Source organism: Rhopalosiphum maidis, chromosome 3 (assembly GCF_003676215.2).
Source record: "Rhopalosiphum maidis isolate BTI-1 chromosome 3, ASM367621v3, whole genome shotgun sequence".
NCBI lineage: Eukaryota > Metazoa > Arthropoda > Insecta > Hemiptera > Aphididae > Rhopalosiphum > Rhopalosiphum maidis.
Genome location: NC_040879.1, coordinates 57,335,607 through 57,360,693, shown reverse-complemented (window position 1 = coordinate 57,360,693; position 25,087 = coordinate 57,335,607). Strand labels below are relative to the sequence as shown.

At 25.6% G+C, this 25,087-nt stretch overlaps 2 protein-coding genes across 3 annotated transcripts; one reads left to right on the top strand and one right to left on the bottom strand.

Annotated features, from left to right (window-relative positions):
* Positions 1–197: 197 nt before the first annotated feature.
* Positions 198–17,807, bottom strand: LOC113558714 (myosin-VIIa). 2 transcript variants are annotated; one of them, XM_026964228.2, is made up of 38 exons: positions 17,371–17,806; positions 15,593–15,664; positions 15,410–15,523; positions 12,723–12,869; positions 12,446–12,630; positions 12,259–12,380; positions 11,938–12,194; positions 11,707–11,872; positions 11,513–11,643; positions 11,251–11,435; positions 10,975–11,185; positions 10,390–10,525; positions 10,086–10,330; positions 9,862–10,017; positions 9,610–9,800; positions 9,250–9,541; positions 9,071–9,181; positions 8,796–9,005; positions 8,281–8,481; positions 8,035–8,211; positions 7,749–7,969; positions 7,443–7,689; positions 7,193–7,366; positions 6,893–7,120; positions 6,654–6,827; positions 4,893–5,010; positions 3,764–3,890; positions 3,535–3,704; positions 3,286–3,476; positions 3,075–3,193; positions 2,756–3,011; positions 2,520–2,657; positions 2,059–2,443; positions 1,863–1,991; positions 1,665–1,761; positions 1,300–1,397; positions 1,053–1,222; positions 198–974 (listed from the first exon to the last, which is right to left on the bottom strand). In XM_026964228.2, the coding sequence occupies exons 2-38, from the start codon at positions 15,608–15,610 to the stop codon at positions 774–776; spliced, it is 6,498 nt and encodes a 2,165-aa protein (XP_026820029.1). In that variant the 5' UTR covers positions 15,611–15,664; positions 17,371–17,806; the 3' UTR covers positions 198–773. The 2 variants fall into 2 exon arrangements, with proteins under 2 accessions (XP_026820029.1, XP_026820030.1); XM_026964229.2 differs by having other exon boundaries at positions 774–974; positions 7,749–7,966; positions 17,371–17,807.
* Positions 17,808–18,070: 263 nt separating this feature from the next.
* Positions 18,071–25,003, top strand: LOC113558715 (protein CDV3 homolog). Its single transcript, XM_026964230.2, has 5 exons — positions 18,071–18,375; positions 18,612–18,823; positions 19,399–19,621; positions 23,976–24,047; positions 24,114–25,003. The coding sequence occupies exons 2-5, from the start codon at positions 18,620–18,622 to the stop codon at positions 24,266–24,268; spliced, it is 654 nt and encodes a 217-aa protein (XP_026820031.1). The 5' UTR covers positions 18,071–18,375; positions 18,612–18,619; the 3' UTR covers positions 24,269–25,003.
* Positions 25,004–25,087: the final 84 nt, after the last annotated feature.

The window sequence follows — 25,087 nt, the reverse complement described above, 5'->3', positions numbered from 1 at the left end:
TTTTTTTAAAATCCAATAATTATTTTGATTTATCAATTTTTAACAGTAACAACACAATGTTAAGAATCAGGTTTTATAACCAAGAATTATAAGGCATTTCTTGGTTAAGTAATGTTGCCTAAGATGTTTATCCTTTTCAAATAAATACAGAAAATACTAAAAATACAAGACCATTTTAAAAAGATGTATATATATAATAAATTTATTTATGTTTGATGCATTATAATAAATAAATGTAGAACACAGCTGCTATATAAAAACAAAACATTCAATAATGATAAGTTAAAAAAAATCCCTCCCAATAGATATAATTAATTGCACTAGTGTTAATAAATTTGCACATGGTTATATCTAACCTAATATACGATTTGATCATTGCCATATAAAGTGTATAAATCTAACAAAAATATGCGTACAAAATAGAAAATAATAATAATAATAATAACACAAGTCAATATGTCATAACAAACTTGAGCATAGTAGCCATTATTAAACAATATAATATATTTAATTGTATAACTGTTATTAATTTCATAATACTTAAGGTTTCACACTATACTAAACAATAATAGGCACATAAAACATAATTTTAAACATAAATATTATTTAAATAAATAAATAAATAAATAAATAAATAAATAAATAAACAACCATATAGTTTTGACGTTTGCATTCATGGACTATGACTAACACAATACAATATTTATAAGTAAAAATAATAAAACTTTGTTTTTCTGTAAAAGTGCTTTGGTCAATATTATGATATTTGATCGTTATTTAATTGTTCGCTGTTTGTTCATGTTGGACAACATCAAAGATATGTATGATGTTAGCAAATCGTCCATTTTGTATCCCAAAGAAGTTTCACATAGCAACTTTGACCCTCTAACCAAATTGCCAATGGTCATGTGGAAGTAAGTGTTTCCAGATGACCAGTTTGATATCCTCGTAAATGGGTGCGTAACCAAAATCTCCTAAAATAATCACAGTATGAATTACATACAAATGGTTATTACCCCAGAAAACTTCTTAAGAATTCCTCAAAAGCATACCTTAGTTTGTGGGTGTATAAGACTAATCCCATGCTTATTAATAGCAATCAACAGAAGTTCTGGATAATTTGGTTCTGTAGTCTGCTTCACTTCAAAGAAAGCTGATCCAAATGTAGGCCAGCGGTAAATTATTTTCAGGAATGTAATTTTTGCATCTTCAGCACTCATACCTAGATAATAAAAATATATATTAAAAAAAAAAACCATCAATAGTTGTATGACAAATATATTTAGCCAATGTACAAACCTATATCCTGGTTGTAAGTAGCTACAATCACTCGTTTCCATTCTGCTGAATTTTGAACTTTAATCAGGTCTCCAGGAATAAGTTCCCGTAGCATTTGACTATAAAAAAAAACATACAAATTCTAAAAATTAAAACACAAGCCTATTATAAGAAAACTTGAAAAAACTGTGCATTTCAATGATGGACATAGATTTTTTTTCAAAGAACAATTTATGGTGAGATTATTTTATAACATAAATTCTATATAATGTTATATTAAAGTAAATATATAAATATATTATTATTTTATCTACATTATCTACCCACAACGCTAAACTATTACATCCAGTATGAATTTAATAATTATAAATATTAAAATATATTACGGTATAGCCTGAAGTTCTTGTTTGCTTTCACCAAAACGAACCCTATAAATCAATGCAGCCAATCTAGTAGCCTCTTCTTTTGAACACTTATGATATCCTAAAATGTTGATAACATTACATCAAATAATTAAGTTTAATTAGATCATGAAAATTATTGATTAATAGTTCCCAATCCGTTAATATTATCTGAGTGCTTACCACGTAAGAGTTTTGGGAGTTCCTGGTGGAAGTGAAATATTAAATCTGCATTTCTGTCCTTGCCAGGTACTGTATTTGTCCATAATTTCTTCATGAAAAATACTTGATAAGTAAACTGCGGAGTTGTACCTATGGATCACAGATAGTTATAATTTCTGTTATAATTATTTATAGCAAATATTATTATGGTACAAACCATCTCTAGTTGGTCGGGCCTTTTTAATCCAATCAGTAAGGTGACGGACAAAGTCAAAGAAAAAATCACCTTCAGGAACAGATATTACTTTATCGGCGATTTTTACAAACAAACTAAAACCTTCACTAGACCGTAACGTCAACCGTTGTGAAATATTAGTACAGAAATCTTTTGCCCTTGTTGATGAGTCAACCTCAAATGCTTCATCGGTGTCGTCGGGGAAGAATACTTTGTGAAATATTTGTGTAGTTTTATGCTGTATAGCTTCAACTTCTACTTGATGTGGTGGGTATTTTCTTTGACCATTTCTTATTGTTTTTTGCAGTCGCTGTAAGGAGTCTTGAGATATAGGATGACGTCTTGTGCGCAAAAATAAATTTAATTCCTATTCAAATATTATAATTGTTGAAAAATGAAAATTGTATGATTAATGTTAAAATATGATATATTAGTAATATTACTTTTAATAAATTTTGACTGCATGCAAATAAACCAGTTGACAGCCACATTAATTCCCATGCTCTTTCTTCACTCAATCTATTCCTATTATCTGTTAACTGTCTCATTAGTTGACAATATATTTCATCTCTTAATATTTCCTAAAATTAAAAAATATTTATTTATATTTTTTGTTTTAATTAATTATTAAATTTTCAATTTATTTATTATCTATTTATAAGTATAAAAATTAATCTACATGTTTCAAGGGTCCATCGAATATTTGATCTGTATATTCATTAGGTAATCGTCTCTTTGCTGGTAAATCACCAGTATATTTCAACATTGCTGCAAATGCAAAACATGCTTCTTCAGCTAATTCCTCTTTACCGGCGAGTTTCCTTAACAATGGCTGTTTCATTGGTTCTCTTGTGTGTCTCCACAAATCATCATTGTTAGCACGTCTTGCTGAACTCAAAGTCAATGCTTTAGAAACTGTACGTTTTGCAGGAGCTCTAAACATAAATAAATAGAAAATTAAGTAAGACATAAAGCTACATGTATGTGACCTTACTTACCGGAAATGATCAATAGCATATTCCATTAAATTGTGGGGCTTTTCTCTTGGTTCAATACCATTTAATGGTTGTGAATATAATTTACGACTTTGATCAGCAGCTTCCAAGCTAAATAGTGCCTAAAAGATATAAATTCATCACATGACTAATATTTGCAATTGCATTCATAAATTGTCTTGGGAATACATATAAATTAAATTAAAATAATTACCAATATATCAACTGGCGGTTTTGATAAAGTTGGTAGTACATAAACTGTTTCTGCAGGGAAGTCTCCTCTATCACCAGTTCTTTCACAATATCCTACACACCAACCAGAAGTCATAACAGTTTCTCCAGTACTCTCGTCTTCCAAAATAATTAAGTCACCCTTTTGGAAATTTAAAAACGTAGTTCCTTCACCTAAAAATGTAAACAAAAATGTAGCAAAATTCGATCACATAATATAATTATATTTTACCAGGAGCCTTGTAATCTTGAACTGCAATAACAAATGTCGATCGTTTTTTTAATCCTTCTAAGAAATAAACCACCAAGTCCCTTATATCTTCTGCATTTGGACTCTGAAATGTAAATTCTTCTCCCCGCACAGTTGAAAGTGTAAACGTTTGAGTAAACACTTTTGTAGTTCTAGAATACAAATTTGTAATCATTAATATCACGTCAAATAAAATAACATTTCAACATACTTTTGACTAGAGACCGTAGTTATTTCAGGAAATGATAGCTCTAACAAAACTTGCTCCTGATCGTCAACTACATAAACGCCAGTCCAGTTTACAGCAATGATAACATCATTTTTAGGTAAATTTGGACCTATTAATTATTAATTAGATTAGTAATCAGTAAGAATACACCGTACATATATTTGTAAAATAAAATAATATTTAATTCAATTGAAATAAAATTATTATAAAACATTTTATAATTAAATAAACATTTTCAATCAATTTAAAATAAAGACATTAAAATTACAATGACAATAAAATTTGTACTCCATAACTTGTATTTTAATTCTATACTCAATGAAATAGATTCAATAAATATAATAGATATCATATGTTGATAATATATATTTAAAAAAAATTTTAGTTGACTTTGATGCTCTTTAATATTATTGTATCCTAGTATCATTAATAATGTGATAATACATTAAAAAAAAAACTCTTGCGTGTCTCCTTTCTCTCACCACTAATTGCAACTCAATCTAAACAACCTCGTTCTAGTTAACTACCTTCCTTGACTTCTATCAAAAATGTGGACTTTGAACAAAACTTGCCATATTCAATTGTAACATAGCTATAACCATTTGTTTATAATTCTTTTACTTCAACTAAAACAAATTAGATCTTATTAATTTTAATATAATGTAATAGTTCTTCTACAACATACAGTCATGTAAAGGGTGGTAGTACTTTAATCACAGTCTGCAAAGACATAAACATCTCTATTCTACCTATCACCAATAATTTCTTTGTACAATTATTAATCGGATTCTCATAAAATACTTTCAACATCATTATTAGAGGTGTATATCTACCCCAAAATTGCTGAATTGAGAACGCTACATAACCACAGTAGATGAAATAATTTAAACATTCACTTGTAATCATTGGGGTCTAAAACCATCTATAAATACACTATTTAATGACAATAATAGTCTAATACTCTTCTACACAATATATCCATATGCCTAAGAGTGAGACTTTACCTTTCTATGAGTTTTTTTTCATAAAAACACAAGAGACAATTTATTATCAATTATCTTTAGTATAATATAAAATGGGCAATTTTAAGTTTAATATTGATTTACGATACCTGAATTTCTATAAGCTTCATAAAATCTGGAGAATAATAATGGCCATTTAAATTTTGCATAGCTCACAACATCTTCTTTTACTCTCAACTGAGCAACATTCTCTTTCAAATAATAGCTCTAAAATTGTTTAACATGCAGAACATATAAAAAATTACAATCAAAATATTACAAAAAAATATTAATTGTTAAAATCTAAAAACTGATTATTTTATAAATAATTATATCAAAATATATAAAAATTTCATGTCGAACAAATTATTAATTATAAACATTAAAAATACAAATTAAACATAAATAGAAATATCTGTTTATGTCTTATTAATACACTTAAAAAACACTTGTAAAACAATAACTCAATAATAAGTTATATTTTATTTAAATTCATAAGAATAACATTTCATCATGTCTGGCAAATATCTTTACTGGCTCCAGAAATCTATTTAGTACCTATGTTTATATAATTGTAAATCATAGTTTATATTATAGTTCTTTTAACATCTAAATTATTTGAATAACATTCAACACAAAGCAAAAATGTATTAAAAACATACAAATTTTAAAATTTAATCAAACACTTAAATTATAAATTTGTAAGTCTTACATTTAAACTGGTTTTGCAATATTATTAATAATAAAAATTGTTCTAGAGGTAGATAATAATTCTAGTTGTAAACATAACTTTAAACTATCCATTTTAACCACAAAGTTCTAATCTTTATCATATAATGCCAAACAATCATACGTTTAAAAATATTTGGCAAAGTAATGAATCATAGTGACATAAAACTAATTTCTATCTTAACAAATGTTAATGATTTGTATGCAATCACAATACATACTAATATGGTAAAACTTTGTATGAAACATGAAATTTTTTTACACTATTTTTTGATAAATTTATTAATATAATCAAAATCATGCAAGTGAAAAGTATAATTAAATTATAATTTTTAAACCTTATCAGCTTCCACACTAATAGAAAAAATCATGCAATATTTCTCATATATTAATAATTATTATACTGTGCTATTACTTAGATCTATTAAAATATACTGTCTACAAACCAGACCAGATAAAAATCTTATGAAACAGTACTAAATTTATTAATTTATTGTAGTTAATTAATATTCTTTTCGTTTCATCTGTATTTCATACAAAATTAAAAATTAATATACACTTTATAAAACCACCATTTAAATTAAATTCTAATTAATAAATTTTAAATGATTCTACTATAAGAACTTCAAGTATTATTTTTTATTATAGCAGCAATTCTTTGATGGAAATATAAAATTAATAGATGGTCATAGTAAGAATGAATTTACATTTAAATGTATTTATATAATTTTTAAATAAGCAGTAGAAATTTAATAAAATATAATAAATTTAGAAATCTAGAATGGTTTTTAGAAAATTGTTATTTTTAGCACACTGTTAATTTTGCATGCAGAAAAATAGATACTATTGAAGAATTTTTGGCTATATACACATTAGCCTACCTTACCTCAGTTGTTAACTGTCCCTGAAGCAAACACATCCATTGACCTTAAACTTATAAAAAAAAAACATAGTTCTAAGTTTTTAAAAAATTCATCCAGCCCACAACCATAGTGAAATGCTAAATTAAACTGAAAAACCACAACCTTATCAGAAGTTTCATTAAACCAACTAGTTTCAGTTTAATTTAAAGTTATAAATAAAATAAATACTTTATTGCTTTTGGTATTTTTGTTTAATCAAACAAAATGTTCATTTCTTACCTTCTTATAAGCTTGAATTATCAATATATTCCATCTTTCTATTGATTTTTCAGCATTTGTCAAACAATAATCAGGTATATAATTTGGTAAAAGATTTAATAACCTCTCATTATTAAGATCAGTGTTATGTTCAATGTAATACTGTTGAGCTGCAATCATGGCTAAATCCTCTTCCTTTAAATTAATTAAATTAAAATCATGTGTGAATTTTTTAAAAATATATTGAATATTCTACAAACCTTATCACATCGGTATTCACCAAATTTTACTCCACGAACCACTTGTTGATATATCAAGTTAGTTGCTACTTGATCTTCAGTAGGTTCATGCCAGGGAGCAAAGATTTCTTTTCTGAAAAACAATCTCCAAGGTGCATTGCGTTCTTGAGCTCCTTGTTCTTTAGCATACTGTTCACATTGAGAAATTGCATCCATAACGTGATCGCCACCACTTCCTAATGATGATACCTAAACAAATAATTTATCATAATTTCTATTTTTAACATTCACAAATTAAAATATTTTATATTTTTTATATACTTTATCAAATAAAGCTATATAAAGGGAAAATCCAAATTGATCTTTCAGTCCAATTTTATCAGAGAGCTGATTACAGAGTTCTCGAGCTGTAGTTGCAGAATCAGCCAACAGTGTCTTTGTATTTCCATCCATAAAAGTGATAGGAAGCATTATAGGCTTTTTAGATTTTGTAGCCTGAAATAAATTTAAATTTATTTATATAATGGTATTAATTGTATTTGTCTTTACAAAATATTGTCATTTAACAAACCTGTAATTCTAACCAACTAGGAGGTTGATTTCGTGTACCATTATTAAATGTACGTTTTAAACGATCTTCACAGTAAGGAGCATACCCAGGAGGACCCTCCCTTATAAATGCTCTGAGATAGTTTACAAATCTTTCAGAGGGAGCAAAACATCCAACACAAAGTGATAATAAAATCCATCCTCTAGCATGAGACGATTTTGAAGGATTTGCAGATAATTGTTTGCAAATCTGACAATATACTTCATCCCTAAAAAATAAGTATAATATTACAAAATAACTATAGGAAAAACTATTATATTTTATTACCTTAATTCTGCTCTTAAAATACCATGACCAATAATAAAATGTAATTTTTCTAAATTAGATGTAGGGCGTGCATCTAACCAAGACTGATAACTATCAGCTGCATATTCATCATCTTGCAATCTTTTGCGTACATCTTCTCCTAGTTTATTTTTCCGTTTTAAAGTAAGTGACACCAACTTATGACGAATAGATCGAGGTTTTGTTTTTAAAAAGCTTTCCTGCTTTCATATCAAGTAAAAAAATCATTTAGATATTTCAAATTTTTACACAAATAAAATATACATACTGGATCCATTCCTATCATTTGAGCTTCATAAAATTCTTTACTACGAATGAAGTTACGACCCAAAGTAGCAGTTACTTTTGACATAACTGAAGTATTATCTCTTTCCATTGTATGATATCTAGGCTCAGATAAATCACCACAAAATCGTAAAATTGTAATCCAAAGTGCTTGAGCAGCCTAAAAAATTGTTTTTAATAAGATAACAACATTTTTAGATTAATATGAAAAGGCGAAATTGTTACAAACCAATTGATCTCCTTGAGCGTGTAATGGTAGAAGAGGATGCTTGAGAGGTTTTCTTGAACATTGATGAGTAATATTTCCTTGAAAATATGTTGCAGCAAACTTTTGAAATTTAAATTCACTCAAGTCTTCTGTATCATCAACAACTGGTTGCATATCACTAATAATATCTTGTTGGTCATCCGTTTTTGAAGTAGGAAGGTCCTAGATTGAAAATAAATTATTTAATAATTACTATTGAAATTTCATTTAAATACATTTATAAATACTACATATTATATAAAACTAAAATTTCCAATAAAAATTACTATTTAATAATATAATACATGATCTAGAAGCTACAATTATTGTGATAAATTATAAAAAATAATAATTATAATGCTTTTATTAAAAAAAATTTTTATATATAATAGAGTAATTTAAAATTGTTTATAAATTTGTATTGTTAACAAATGCAGCACATTAAAACCAACATTAAGAAAGTTACAATTAAATTATTTAAAATTACATAACCATACCATAAAAACAGAAGTTCCTCTAGTTTGCATAGGTGCTTCACTACTAGAATCTGGGAGGAAATCAAACATAGCTTCAACAAGTTTACTGTCATCTACAGGTTCATCTTGCTTCCTTGCTGCATTACTAATAAGATTTTTTTTAATTTCCATTTGCCTTTTTTCTTCTTCTTCAATTTCATGTTCTTTTCTTTCTAATTCTTCCATGCGTTCCTATATATTTTTGAAATAGTATTTTATTCATATTACAAAAACAAATACCTATGTTAAATACTAACCCTATAATTTTGTTCAGCAATTTCTTTAGCCCTTTTATTTCCAGCTTCCTTTAGTTCCCTTTCTTCTTTTTTTTTTAACTTTAAAGCTTCAATCTGTATTCTAAATTCAAACTAAAATAAAAAAATTATTATTAATTAATAACAAAACTAAAAAATAATAAATTAATAGCAAACCTTACCTTTATTTTATTAAAACGCCGTTGAGCAATAATTCGTCTAACATGAGCTTGAATTTTAACTATAGCCCACATTTTATGAGCACACATTCTTCTGACTAGATAACCTCGAGATTGTGCTTGTAATCCTACAATATGACCACGTAAATGTTTAAATCTATGAGATAACACACGTGACCTAATAACTGCTTGCAATCTAAGATAACCGACAAGCATATGTCGATATTTTTTCTTTTGAGAGTATCCTCTAAAATGTTTTTGAATCAAAACTGCAGCTGATCTCATTTGTAAATATCTAAAATTGAATTATTATAATATTAAATTAATATTGAGTTTTTTTGTTTTTAATAAGAAAATGTTTACCTTCTTCTATACACCCAACCCTTTATTGACTTTTGAATGATAATAATCTTTTTGGTTAAAACTCTATCTCTTTCTTGTTCTAAAAATAAATCATGGGCATCTTTCAGAAATATTTTAGAATTTCCTAATTGATAATCGGATTGTCCTAAGACAGCTTGGCAAATATGAGCTGTCATTTTTTTACAATCAGTCTAAAAATAAAAATAACAATAATTTCACTATGGACATTTTTAATGAAAAAATATTTTAAACCTTATGTGCTGGAGGTATTCCAGGTATCAAAAAACGATAACGTTCAATAAATTCACTAAAGCCATGTCGAATAGGATATCCAGCTCGTCGAATTCGTATAGTTTCCATCATACCAGAATATCGAAGTTGACGGCAACATAAACCTCTATCAAACATCTAAAACAATACAACATATATCACCTATTTTATAACTTTTGTACCATCAAATAAAAATAAATAAATACCATTGGCTTTTTTAACTCATTTGGCTTAATACATCGAATGAAAAAAGGTTGACAAGTACACAGAGTTTTCATAAGAAGATCTAAAGATTTTTTAAACTGAGTAGATAATGTTGGAGCTCTTTTTCTAGTTTCTGAACCCATTCCAATGTCTTCAGCAAATAAAACTTTTAAATACTTATTTGTTGAAATATGTATTAACTGTAAAAGGTCAGCACTAAAAGTATCACGATTTTTCTCCAGAAAACCTGTTTTATTAAAAATAATTAATTAATAACATAAATTTGAAATTATTTTATCATACTACCTCTAGTATCATAAAAAACTACACCAGCAAAATGATTTAATCCAAATGACGCATTCATATCAGATTTAGGTTTTAAATAATTTCGATGATTTCCATGCGTTTTATGCATTTTAGCCAACATGGTTTGATCAGTACCCTAAACAAACAAAACATTTCACATAAAATAAAAAAGTGTAAACATAGTCCTTGTCATTTTAAAAATACAAATACTCTTTATAAATATATCTCACTTATAAAACAGAAATTATAAAACCAAATATTTTAAATAAAGAAAACTACACATTATGTGTTAATATGTTATAATAGAGATCTTTTAGGAAAATAATTATTTTATCATACTATATAAAAACATCTTTAGTTATTATTAACTATTTAATGAAACATAGTTTAAGTACCGCATATTTAATTAATATACAATATATGAATTACTATAAAATATAAATTTATGATTGTCATCTTACATATATATAAATACAGCGGTCAATATAATATCATAATATCTAAAAATGGACTTTATATAAATAAAATAATTATACATGGCTTCCATTATATTATAATAATTAAGTTTAAAAAGGGTCTTCTTACTTTAGGAAATTTGGACTCTTCATCAATAAGAGCCATAATATTAAGTTGTTTAGTAGCAATGAGGTCTAAAGCATCTTGGTTATCAACAAATTCTATATGTTGCCAACTAATATGTTCATGATTGTATTCTTGTTGTTCCAGTTTGAAAATATGTTGAACAAAAAATTGTTGTAAATTTTCATTAGCAAAGTTTATACAAAATTGTTCAAAACTAAAAAATAAAAAAATGTAAATTAACCAATTAATCAAAAACAACTTAGATTTATTTTTAATTACCTATTTGTCTGAAAATTTTCAAACCCAAATATATCTAAAACACCTATAGCACTTCTAGTAGTACTTTTTGGTTTATAAATAGCATTATTGATTTTGCTAACAATATGTACAAATAACCGACCATAAATTCCTTTTACAAATGCATCTCTGACATCTACAGACTGTTCTCTTGATAATGTTGAAATCTTATTTAAAAAAATACAAATAGTGAACAATTAGCAATAATTGACAAATATAAAATTTAATAAAGTTCAATACATACCACAGTTTCACCGTGAGCAAATATGGTTTTTCTAGTCAAGGCATCAATTAATGACTGAACAGGAACTCCTACTAAATTTGCTACTCTTGTAACATTAATACGCTCAGGAATTTCAGTGGCATCCAAATTATCTACAGTTAAAAGTTACTATTATTAAATATTGATCACAAATAAAATAATATAATAATATTAACCAATTATAGCAGCTTTATATTTTATATTTCCAATATGAAGTAATGCAGCTAATAATCTTAATATTTCCCAAATTTCTTGATCAGAAAATAATAATACTTTCATGGCTGATCTGATATCAGAAAATTCGGCAGCATCATCACGCCCTTCGCAAGTAATACTTCCACCCTATAAAATGAAAAATAAAAACATAAAATAGTGGTGTTTAAAACCATATGTAAAAATTAACTTACACCAGTTAGGTATTTATACTGAGATGCATCAGAAAGTTCTAATTTTTCTTTATCTTCAGCAGAGAGACCAGCTAATAGACAATAAAATATATGATAATTTCTTTCATCGAGAGATTGTGAAACAATACGAGATTTTTCAAGAAGATATTGTTCAATTTTTGCTCCTTCGATAACGCCATTGTTATTAAAATGTATATCAATGTATTTACCAAACCTCGAAGAATTATCGTTTCTTATAGTTTTAGCATTACCAAAAGCTAAAACACAATAAAATTAGTGATAATAATATTACTCTTCAAGCTATCAATATTTATATCTTACCTTCAAGTATAGGATTTGCTTCTAATATTTGTTGTTCAATCCAAGAATGTTTACCACTAATAGCTGCTAAGTATTGTAAAATTAGCTTTGTACTTTCAGTCTTACCAGCTCCACTTTCACCACTAAAATTAAATAAAAAATGTTAACTAATCAATTGAAATTAACTATACATTTTTTTTTAACATACCTAATGACTATACACTGATCTTGACCAAATCTTTTCATATGAGTATAACTATTATCACCAATAGCAAAAATATGAGGAGGTAATTCGCCAATTTTTCTATCTTTGTACAATTTTACTTGCTCTGCTGTGTATATGGGTAAAATTTGGTAAGGATTAACCGCAACCAAAATTGAACCAGTATAAGTCTAAAATTAAAGAATATTGATAATGATAATTTCTTAATAAGCTCAAAATGTACATAAATAACAAAATTATGTTTATTTAAATTAAAACTTACATATATTAAATTTTCATTGTATCTAATAAGTAAATTTCTCAATATCCCCGCTTCATGCAAGTCGCCTAATGATATCATATCCTCTACTCCATGAATTGAAGTAGGGTGCATTGCTTTAATTCGCCTCTCTGGCGTAAGCCATAATTCCTATAAATTAAACAAATTATTAATTAAGTACAGCAAATTATTGTTCTATTTTTTATTTAAATGTAAAAATAAAATATAAATTTGTTGTGCATAATGATTTAATCTAAAAATTGAGTTAACTTGAATAAAATATTTCAATAAATGAGAAGAATGTTGAATTATTAAATTTTACTAAAACAATTCAAACAAATATATATTTTTTTAGTATAATATCATTGATTATAGAATAGACTATAATATTCTATTTTATGATCAATGATCAATGATCATACTAATATTTAATAATAATAAAAATAATTTTTGTATACTTCTTGCTTTACTCTATTACTACCTAACCCAACTTTTGTTATGTTTAAGCATTGAACATATTAGAAAAGAAAATTTTAATTTTGCCAATTTATAAGTTCAGATTTAGAATTATTAAAACAATTCAGAAAATAACTTTACAACACAATAAAAACACTAAAATACACTCTTACTCATATACAATATCAACCATTGTTAGCTCATTAATTTATAATAATTTTTTATTTTTATATTTAGAGAGGGTTACAATAATATCAACAATTTGTTTATAACCTTGTAATTTAAAATTATTTGAACAACCAATATTATACTTAGAAAAACTAGTATAATTTTCATATTTTGTTGTATAATAGAATATGATAAAAATAGTTAAGTAAATGGTAAATCAATATCGTTAATTTCTAAAAGTCACTTCCCTTTTCAAGGTAAAAATATTGTAATTTAAATACATTAAAAATGAAATTCTGTGATATACAAGGTGATTTTTTAAGCATATATTCCAACTTTGATTTTTACATAGTTTCAAAGTTGTTAAAAAGGTCACTCGACACCGCGCATCTAAACTTTAAATACTTATAAATCATAAACTTCTCGCTCTAAATTCGATTTTTATGTAGCAAAATACACTCAGAAAATTTTTCTGCTTTGGAATATGAAATTAAAACTATATTGTCATTTAAAAAAATATAAGGATAAAAATTATTTAAAATATAATTTTTTAACAACTTGAAACTATATAAGAACCAAGATTTGAATATATTCATAATTTAAGCATAAAAATGGGGTAAGCATGCTTAAAATATCACCTTGTATATTTTGATAAACATAACAGAAAAATCTAATGAATGTTTTAAAAACTGTACTTTAATTTTCTATTTTATGTTTATTTAAAAAGATTATTTTAAGAAATTTATATATTTTATAAATGTTCAAAAGTTTTTTTTTAAATCACTTAAAAAAAACATTTACAGTGAGACCTTTCTATAGCAAAAATCTTTAACTAAATAACTTCTTATAATATAACCAATACTTAATTAGTTGATATATGGTTAATAGCTAAATATTTTTTATAACGTATTTATTACTCAATAATAATACAAAACGATAAATTATTTAATTTAATACTTTACATTTAACAGTATAATTTATTACATAATTTACCTGAGACTAAGAATTAATGTATTTTTTTAATTATTGCAAATATTATTCACTTCATTAAATTATCTGGTTATCATATTATACAGGGAATTTTACAAGTCTTCATTCGATTACAAATTTATATAGCTCGGCAAACGTTAGCCACTAGTAAACGACCCATATACTAATGAAAAGATTAGATTACCAAGTTTATTTTAAGTTATCTTTCAATAAGTATATGGGTAATTTACCTGCGGCTAACGATTGCCGAGCTATATAAATTTGTAATCGGATGAAGACTTTTAAAACACCCTTATAACCCACTTTTATAACTTTTTAATTTATACACATATATTTGCTATGAATTGTTATATTTAAATGTTGTAATAAAAGCAATAATAATAATAATAATAAAATTCTATATTTACAATATTTTTACTTTATCTAAAATAGGAACAACAATTATAGTTTAAGAATTAAGTTTAAAGTACATATTTGTTTAAAACATTGAGAAATAAAAGAAACAATTAATTAAAAATATCTGTTTTCAAAAAAATCTGCAAAGCATAACTATTTTAAAACCTTTAAATTTCATCATTGAGTTTACACTGATATTTTTTGATTTAACTAACTTAAAAGAACATCACTCCCACATGTGTTATATTTGTCTAACAAACGTATAATATATAAAATTCTTGTTCAGTAAAATCAATTTTGTGTAATTAACTTAAATATTAGAGTGAAATGACCAATTATCAAACTTAAAGATGAAAATTATACCTTTAAGTTTGATAATAGGTAATTTCACTCTAATATTTAAGCTAATTACACAAAATTGATCTTACTAATTACCCAGGTTTTTTTTTATATATTATTATCAATATAGTTGCGTAATTAATTTACAAATACCAGGTGCACGATCCAAAGGTTAAAAAATACTGATCTACGTTATAAATAAAAATTTAAAAAAATGAATATAAAGAAGAAAAATGATATATTATGAGTATTGTTGTTATTATATTTTAAACAAATAATTATTTCTTTTCATAATACACATTAATTATTTATAATTTATTACAAAAAATATTTTTACATACCCTTCCATCGTCATCTTTAACTTGAATACGCTTTCCTTCAGCTGAAATAACTCTAGCGCCAATTGCAACATCAAATTCTCTTCCAGAAATTGGCTCTATCCAAATATAATCTCCCTAAAATATATATTTATAAATTAATAGTGAATTTATTTAAAATAAATGAAAAAAATTATTTAAACATACTCTAGTTACTATAACCATAGCGGATGTAGGATGGCAACTTGCAGTGTAATGTCATACCATCAAACCATTCATCTAAAAATAATAGTTATAATAATAAAAATATTCAATATGTAAATAGTAATTTTAGAAGAATATAAATAATAACTAGAAGCCAGGATTATATGTACTCTAAAGATCAAAAGTTTTATAAAATATAATGTAAATATGCATGGGGGAAAAGGCTAATAATTTGCCGAAAAAAAAAATTATATTTACCAATATAATAATAAAGTAAACTATAATTAATTAAATAATTAGGTAATAAATAATATATTTTTTAATTAAATCAATAAGTAATATACTTCTTTAGTAATAATAGGTACCATACTGTACATTGGTATTTATGGATGGTAATTTTAAATTTTAACAAAATAAAATATTATTTATATGCATATAAATAATATCTATTTTTTTTACTTTAAAATATTAAATAAAGAACACTGGAATTTTTCAATTCTATAATCTGTTCACAATACAATTTTTAAACCTTAAAAATTGATGATTTGATAAGCATATTTATAGATAACTTAAATTTTATCAATACTGTTGTATATATTCCTACGTAGACTTATAAATTACAAATTAGTAAATTTTAAACGAGTTATTCTTTATTAATACAATGTTATTACATATTTTAAATAATAAAAAATTAGAATTAAAGATAAAAATACAATTATTTATTTAAAGTATAAGAAAAATCCAATATGCAATTTTAACAAATTACATCTTAACCCTCAAAATATGCAAATATATTATAGAATTTAAACTGTCTATGAAATTAGTTCAATTTAAAACACCTATATTTTCATCTCAATTCAAACAATCATATTTGTGCATATATTCAATATGAACATACTAAAATGCATATAATATTTTGGTATCAAAAATAATAAGAAACATAATATAAGAATATTTTGTATTAATTATTAATTAATATTATAATGTGTTATAATTATAATGTACCAAATACTCTATATCATTATACTGAATACACTTTTTACACTCTCATATCAATAGGCATAGGTATCGGATACTGAGTAACAATTATTTAACATTACTACTTGAAAGTTTATATCAACAAATATTTATAAATCTAAATAACTTAATATATTTTAGCACAATTACTCATGAATTTATTTTAAAATTAATACTAAATACATTATGCTAAATTAATTAATACCAAACAATATTTTTTATTAATCTACAAAAAGTTTAATTGTATCAAAAAAATTTAAAAAAAAAAACTTTGATGGATTCACAGAATATTAGCTAATAAATTACAATTTATATGTAATTTAAATTAAATACATTTAAGATTCATAAAATAATAATAATATATGCACCTTTCTGTATTGAAACATTAAAAACACAATACAATACAAAATTCAGCCAACCAGAACAATAATTAAATCAGTACATTATGTACATCCTATTCATTGACACGGTATATGAATGATAGAAACTTATGAGGCTTTAATGATAGGTTTACAGCATTAAAAGTATAAGTAAACCATCAACTTTGAATTTTTAATAGATCATTATGTAGAATGTAGTAGAATGTAGCAGATTCCTTAAATTTATTGCAAGTGCATTTTCGCACTACATTGCCAATATCTACACACTTGAAACAAAAAATACTAAAAAACAGATAGGTAGGTTTGGTCGTCACGGTACGGTGCATAGTGCTCGGACAGTAATAATTCCGTAATTCCGTATAGGTATAATAGCTGAGTACTCACTGCGATTATAATATTATTGTCGCCGGACCAACGCGACAAGTGGCTGAGTCGGGTAGTGTTTTCGTTTACACGTTTTTTTTTCCAACCGGTTCGCCCCACGACGATCCCCTTAGAGTTTTTGGAAAAATATACACGCACACACACACTCGCGTTAAAAGTGATAATAGAAATTCGTACTATGTTTATAATATATTAAATTATTTTCCAAAAATCAGTCGGTGGCAGATCTGATGTTATGCACGCACTGCCAAGTACTAACTCGAGGAGTGTTATCTCTGATATATGATATAATACAATATAATTTTTGAGTACACACACACACACACACAAACACACACACGCTATACACGTAAGTACGTGTTTTATCGTACTGAGTAAAATGAAAACATATCAAATATCGTCTGCCGATCGTGCGCGTGCGAGTGCGTTTATCCAGACAATAATAATGCTATAGACAGTAAGTTGTACTTGGCACTACTTGCTACTGCCGCCGCCGCCGCCGCTGCCACCAGTCTCTAACACAACTACCGCCGCTACCACTACCAGTGTTGACCGATAGGGTTTCCGAGAAATCGCCGCCACAGCCGCCGCCTGGAGAATTAAAAAATAATTAATATGTACGGCCCGGCCCGGAATCGTTTCTACGTTCATGCCGGCGGTGCGGCGAATCCGTTTCGGAATCGTCACGATAACGGGATCGTCCGATGATAACCAATCGGACACAGCGGTCCGGTCGCCGTTCGCAAGTGGTGGTACATGTGATTTGTCGCGTTTCCACGTTAACAACCGAGGTGGCGAGATATTTGCCAAAGTACCGAATACCGTCGTCGCGCCCTCCGCTCGCGCAGTAATTAATAATAATAATACCTATAATATTATTATATACTGGTACGCACACATACGCGCGCGCGCGTTGAGACCACGTAATTAATTAAAAATATTTAATAGTATTTTCCCGTCGTCGGTGTGCCCGATCCCGTTATCCGCAGACCTCCGACGTATTTGGTAAATTTATTTTTTATTTTTTTTTTCGCCGATTGTTTCGCGTAATAAACTATTGTAAAATATCGTCTACGACATTCGCAACGTTATCCTAGTCTCTATGACTAGTAACGACTGTGCCGTTGTTAACGGTCCTCATACAGTTGGGACCGATGAAGACTATCTTATTTTTCATTAGTAAAAGTTTTTTTATTTGCTAGGTAATTTATTTTATGTTCGTTTTTTTTCTGGTTCCTCAGAAGCAATCATGGCCGATTTAGATAATTTTTTCGCAAAGAAAGACCGCAAGAAAACCAAAGGCCAGAAATTTGCAACCTCCTCAGATAATATGGCTACTGGACAAGAAGAATTACAGAAAAAACAAGACAAACAGAAAAAAGAAAGATCTGAAAGATCGCTCACTATTCAAAATAATTATGCGACAGAAAATGACAACAAAAGTTCCAAAATGGTATTAATCAATATTAATTAACTCTTATCATTTAAAGCATGTGCAGTATGTATAATAAAATACATATTGCATATATATTATTTATTTTAAATTAATATATATATAAATCTGGTACTATTGACGTTTGTTAAATATGTTTTATATGTTATTATTAACTGTTGTACATTTCTACTTACTGTAATGCCTGTGCATTGTAAGTAATGTAATCTAAATACATAATAATTTGGGGGAATTTAAACAACAACAATAAATCTAAATTGAATGTGATGGTAGGTACCTACTTCTCTTATTATCATCAATAAATGTTATACTACTATGTGTGGGCCACTTCTTTTCTCCTTTAATTAAATATTTAGGCATACAAAAGATCAAATTAAAAACAAGTATTTTAATTTTACAGGCCTATTTGTTATATATTAAGTAGCTAGTGAAAATATCATTTTAAAAACTATAAATCTTAAAATACTTTAATTAATTTATACTGATCTTCTTAAAATAGACTAATATTTAAAATTAGAATATTGCAATTTACATTAGAATATTTTTGTTGAAACTATATTTTTTTTTTTTAATAGATGGAAGAAGAATGGAACGAATACCAAGAAGAAATAAAAGACTATACTACACTTAAGATGCAAAATTTGACAGCTGACTGTCCTTCTAGCTTCATAGATAACAACGATAAAGATGATGAAATAGAATTTGAAGAAAACGAAACAGGAGAAATGGTACCAAAACGAAAAAATGCAGGACCTTGGAAATTAAACGAACCTGAACAACCCCCTCCACCACCAAAAGGTAACTTTTTATTTTTTACTTATCGAAAATATTATTTTCATTGACTCATATTTTGTGCTGGAAAGATAATCTTAGAATAAACTCGTCATTAAAGTTGATAATTATTGTAAAATTAAGTAGATATACAGTATTTCAAGGCTTTTCAGTCAAAACATTTATTTATGTTATATTTATTAATATTACAAATTCGATTCAAAATAAAAAATTGCTAATAATTTATTTTATAATGGAATAAAACAACAAAAAAGTTAAGGAAAACCGATAATTCTTATGCCAATTCAACTTTCAACAAAGTCAATTTCGTTTTTTTTGGTTTAACTCAAAAACGAATAACATTACATACTTAAAATATTCACCTAGTATAATTATAAGTTACTATATTTAATAAAGTTTTCTAAATATTTTTACTATTTCCCATATATTTATAGGAATGAGAGATTTTTAATTTTTTTTTTTAGTAGTTTCTTTTTCTATAAATAATAATTAAAAACTACTTACTGTGTAGAAATACTTGAATGTTTATTATAAAGCTCCTCATAAGTTGTTAATTTCTCAATTAAAAATTATCAAAAAACTATCATAACGATATTTTTTTTAAGTGTTTAAAGTTAGAATTTTAACAAAATCTAAAAAATGTGCAAATTATTTTGTTAATATAATTTTTTTGTTTTATATCTAAGATTTGGAAATATATTACAAAGTTTTTTATGAGTTTTTCCACCTATATAAAAAAAATTCTGCTGGTAAGCAATATTTTTAATAAACACTTCAAATTCAAATTTTTTATGGCGTTGGATTCACTCATAAAATAATTATTTTGTTGTATTAAAAACATATAGATAACACTAGATACTTGAAATTTTCATTATATGATAACATTTTCAACATTTTTTAACTATTAAAGACATGATAAATTAAAAACTAAAATAAAATTTTAGTTTATCATCTTTATTGTCAACAAAAAACAACAAAAAGTTATTTGCTGGGTTAAAATTCTTACAAGATCCACATACCTTGTAATTACCTATATCTTTATGAAAATATTAAAAATTCATTGACACAATTTTTTGATTTTTGATTGAGACAATTATTTTTTTTTATAGATATTGAAAAAAAATATTTATGTTAACAATGAATAATGTTTTAAATTATTTTATAATAATTTAATGTTATAATTCAAAAACATTATTCATGTGGGCTAAAACTTTTACATAATAATATTATTTTGAATTTTACTATATGTAATGAAATTTTTGATTTTTTTTTTTAATATAATCTATTTATATTATAAACCTATTTTTACACTATTGTGGTATTTACAGAAAGACATTATATTTTGAGTTATGTAAATTAATATAATTTTACATCGTAAAAATATATATATTATTATTATTATATTAAATACTGCAATATTTTTGAAAAAATATATTAACCTACGTACCTACTAAAAGTAAAATAAATTACTTTCATAGTTATATTATCATAAAAGAACTTATCACAAAATATACTTAGTGATATAGGCTGATAAACCGTCTCCATCTCAGAATTGTTTTTCGTATACAATAATATATCATAAAATTAAAATTAAACACACCTATAAGATCCATTCCACGCCTAATGTACAGCTACAGTACAGCAGCAGTACTCATTTGTCTACCATTTTTTTTATTGAGAGGCTAGAGAGGTAAATTGATGAACTACTTAGTTGACGTAATCTGAAAATTCTAGGTATTTAACCCCCCCCCCTCTCCATGTACTTTCATGTAATATATATTACTATATCTACTAGTTTCATCCCTAAAGTAATATAATACAGTGAAACCCAAAATCGGACACTCGGTCACTGAAAGTTTGTCCATTAGGCTGTGGTTAGTTCTGTCATGAACAATTTAAAGGGATATCTGATTTCTGCCCCAGTTCCAAAATTATTTGTGACACATAATATATAATACCTACATTATCTTAACAACTTAGATAAAAATGTTTATATTATTATAATTGTTTCAAATCTATACTGCTGAATTGTATATGTTTATACATTTTTGGAAAATTAACCATTTAGCAAAAACTTAGATTTATTCATAACCTGATTAGAATAAATAATTTTACATTTCCTGAAATCATCATTTTTTTCACGTCAAGGACCGCTTTTTTACACAATACTTTGCACATTACAAAAAATTGTAAACCATTCCATCCAAATGTATATATATTATAATATTATAATTCATATTAATTAGTTCATTACCACGGATAATATAAATATTATGTAAAGAAAATTATATTTAGTGGATTCAAAATGAATTGTTTGCTTGCTAAAAAGACCTATTTTTATTCCAACTGATCGATATAATTATATGGCATAGACTTTAAAACAATGTTTAATTTCTTTGTATTGTTTTGGATTTACACTTATCAACTTTAAAAATGTTATATTCGTTTTCTAATATCCAATAGTAAATATCTTACGAAAATACGAAAAACTATTCAAATTTGTTATGAATTTCTAAATTGTATCATTGGATCGATATGAAAGAATTCTAATTGATTAATTTACCAGTAAAATAATATTTGGTTATTATGTTAGCGGCATATCAAATTGTTCATTGAGAATAAGTGTTGCTTCTGTCACACATGACATATCTCCAAATTCACTGATCATCTAATCATGATATCAATTCTAATACTCACTTTACCACATGACAGGAAATCTTATTTGTCTAACTTGGGCATTACCTCCATCATGACGCTGTACTGTTCTGCCGTTTGACGCTGTAGAGAAACCGTATATTTAAAAACCGATAACATTATAAATTTATTTTTGACAAGTCCAATTTTATATTGTTAGTTTTAAATTTAGAGTAAATTGACCTATCTTAAACTTAAAGGTTAAAAAGCTATCATTTAAAATATTGTAAAAACTAAAATAAAACAGATAATTCCTTTGAGATCGATTATAAGTTATTTATAACTTATAAGTCAATTCGCTCTAATAAAAACTTGCACGTGTGTTTGTTATGTGTTAATTCTTAGTACGACAGAGACAAAACACTCTGATCCCTGTTACAGTGAATTTTTAATAATATCAATTTATTTAGTATATTTGTTATATATTTTATATTATATTAAACCATATTATTTAAACTGACAAAATTAGTATGTACTATGTACTTATTTTTAATTATGGACGCTGGATAGAACTGGTACATAGGTAGCATTTTGTTTTTAGGACGGAATTGGTACTAAAAAAGTTTCTGAAAATCTTTTTTTATTTTTATTTTTATTGTAATATAATTATATACCTTTTTTCCAAGGTTTTTGATGTGTAAAAGTATTCAACACTTGATACCTATATATATTTCCAGTTTTTTTTAAACTCCTTTTTTTCCAAAGTTTACAAAATGAAAAAACTTCCCAAAAAAAAAATTTGAAATTATTTCTTAATTCTTTTAGAAAAATCATTGTTATTAAGTAAATATTTTTTTATAATATTTAGCAATTTATTGTAAAAAAAAAACATTAATAATATAGTCAGATTTCAGATGAATATTAGTTAAATAGTATACATTTATGCAACTAAAATAAAATATTAATACAATTTATACTCTTGTGTGGTTTTCAAAGCTTAGTTTTTATAACCAATTTAGAATAATGTTCTTTAAAATTTTTATTTAAATTTTATTGTGACATTTATTAACAGTTATACCGTAAAATTTCTAAACATAAATCTTTGATAATTATTTAACCTTCGTTGAAAAATCCCAGTTGTTCTATAAAATTATGTTGTACTAGAGAATATAATATTATAATATGTTTATATCAATAAATAAAAGTAAAGTGTGTTTGTGGCTTACAAAGTTAAATCTCAATGTACCTATATTTACTTAAGATTGTTCCAAGTATTATAAACAAACTTTGAATGCCATATGTCATAAACTAGCATTTACAAAATATACATATTTATGTGTTATTTAATATTATTACTATACTATAAAAAAACAACTTATGATATTATTAAATTATGCAAATATTATTTCAATAAGTTTTATTATTTTAAGATAAACATTTGAATATTATATTTTACTCTATTCAATGAGATAGCATGCTAAATCTATTCATTCGTGATCTGCTATAGTTGAACCAATATCGAGTAGGGATGTGCAAAAGAACCCATTTTTGTCAGGCCGCTGTGTGTTCTCTTGCTTGACAGATTATACTTTTTCATACTACTTGAATATCACTTTTCGGAATATAAATAATTTTGCAACTAATAATTTTTTTCCACTCAAAATTATTTTAATTATCAAACAATTTCTGTAGTATGATACCATTTATTTTATTTTTATTTTTTTAGCTGCTCCTCCAGTAGTTGCTGAAGTACAGAAAAAAGTATATGTTCCACCAGCTCAACGTAACAATTTTCAAGGTAAATTGTTAATTTCATTTTCTATTTTAAATACTATAATTTTTTAATTTACTATCTGTCATTTAGGTGGACATAGAAGCGCACCAAGAAATAAATCTAGCAGCTTAGATGTTAAAGATGAAGAAATGTTTCCAACTCTTTCAGGCAACAATAGTACTAAAAAAAGTGTAGCTCCTACTGCTAGAAAAGTTGAAAATCCAGCATGGGCCAAGTATCAATGAGCAAAAGTTTTAATGAACATACACATAAATATTATCTTTTAAAAAAATTTCTAAAAATATGCATGATTAAATTATTTTTTAGTAAATGTTCATAAAATATTTTCAACAATGATTATCACAATTCATAATGAAATTATGTTTTTCATTCATTAGTCCAAAATATTAATCGAAATTAAAACTGTGATCAAATTTCTATAAATATCATAATATTTTTAAGTGATGTACTATTTTGTTAATTTCATTTATTATGATTATGAGTTGTAGATTTATATACAAATTGATATCAACTAAAACTATTCCTAAAATTCTGAAAACATATTTCCGTATAAGTTATTTATGTCATATTTATAATTGCATTATAAAAATTATGCAGGCACAACTCATTAGAAATGTCTTAATATATGATACACATGTTATATTATGTAATGCTATGTTAAATTATGTTGAAATTATCTAATTCAAGTGCCTAAAATATTTTGAGTTGTGTATCATTAAAAACTTACAAAAATATATCATAGTATAAGTATTAAATTTATTTTGTTACAACAAACATCTATCAAGGTAATTACTAATTACATCATGTCCTGATTAATATATTTTTTGAAAAAACTTATCATTTTAAAAACCTGAGAAATTAATACAAACATTAATACTAATATAATATGCATGTTTTATTAAATGTTCATTGCCTTATTGTTTGTCAAATGTATTATTTAATATAACTATTTTATATCTATATTATATAATCTTTTTTATTTAATAATACAATTCATCCTCATTTATTTTAATTTTTAATACTCAAATAAATAATTATTTTTG

Excerpts from the sequence above, each read along its gene's own strand:
- LOC113558714 (XM_026964228.2), bottom strand. Across the intron at positions 11,186-11,250 it reads GAAAATTTTCAGACAAATAG|TTTTGAACAATTTTGTATAA; the intron begins GTAATTAAAAAT and ends TTTATTTTTTAG. Across the intron at positions 7,121-7,192 it reads ATATAGCTTTATTTGATAAA|GTATCATCATTAGGAAGTGG; the intron begins GTATATAAAAAA and ends TTATTTGTTTAG.
- LOC113558715 (XM_026964230.2), top strand. The coding sequence starts at position 18,620 with ATGGCCGATTTAGATAATTTTTTCGCAAAGAAAGACCGCAAGAAAACC. Across the intron at positions 18,824-19,398 it reads ACAACAAAAGTTCCAAAATG|ATGGAAGAAGAATGGAACGA; the intron begins GTATTAATCAAT and ends TTTTTTTAATAG. Across the intron at positions 24,048-24,113 it reads TCAACGTAACAATTTTCAAG|GTGGACATAGAAGCGCACCA; the intron begins GTAAATTGTTAA and ends TCTGTCATTTAG.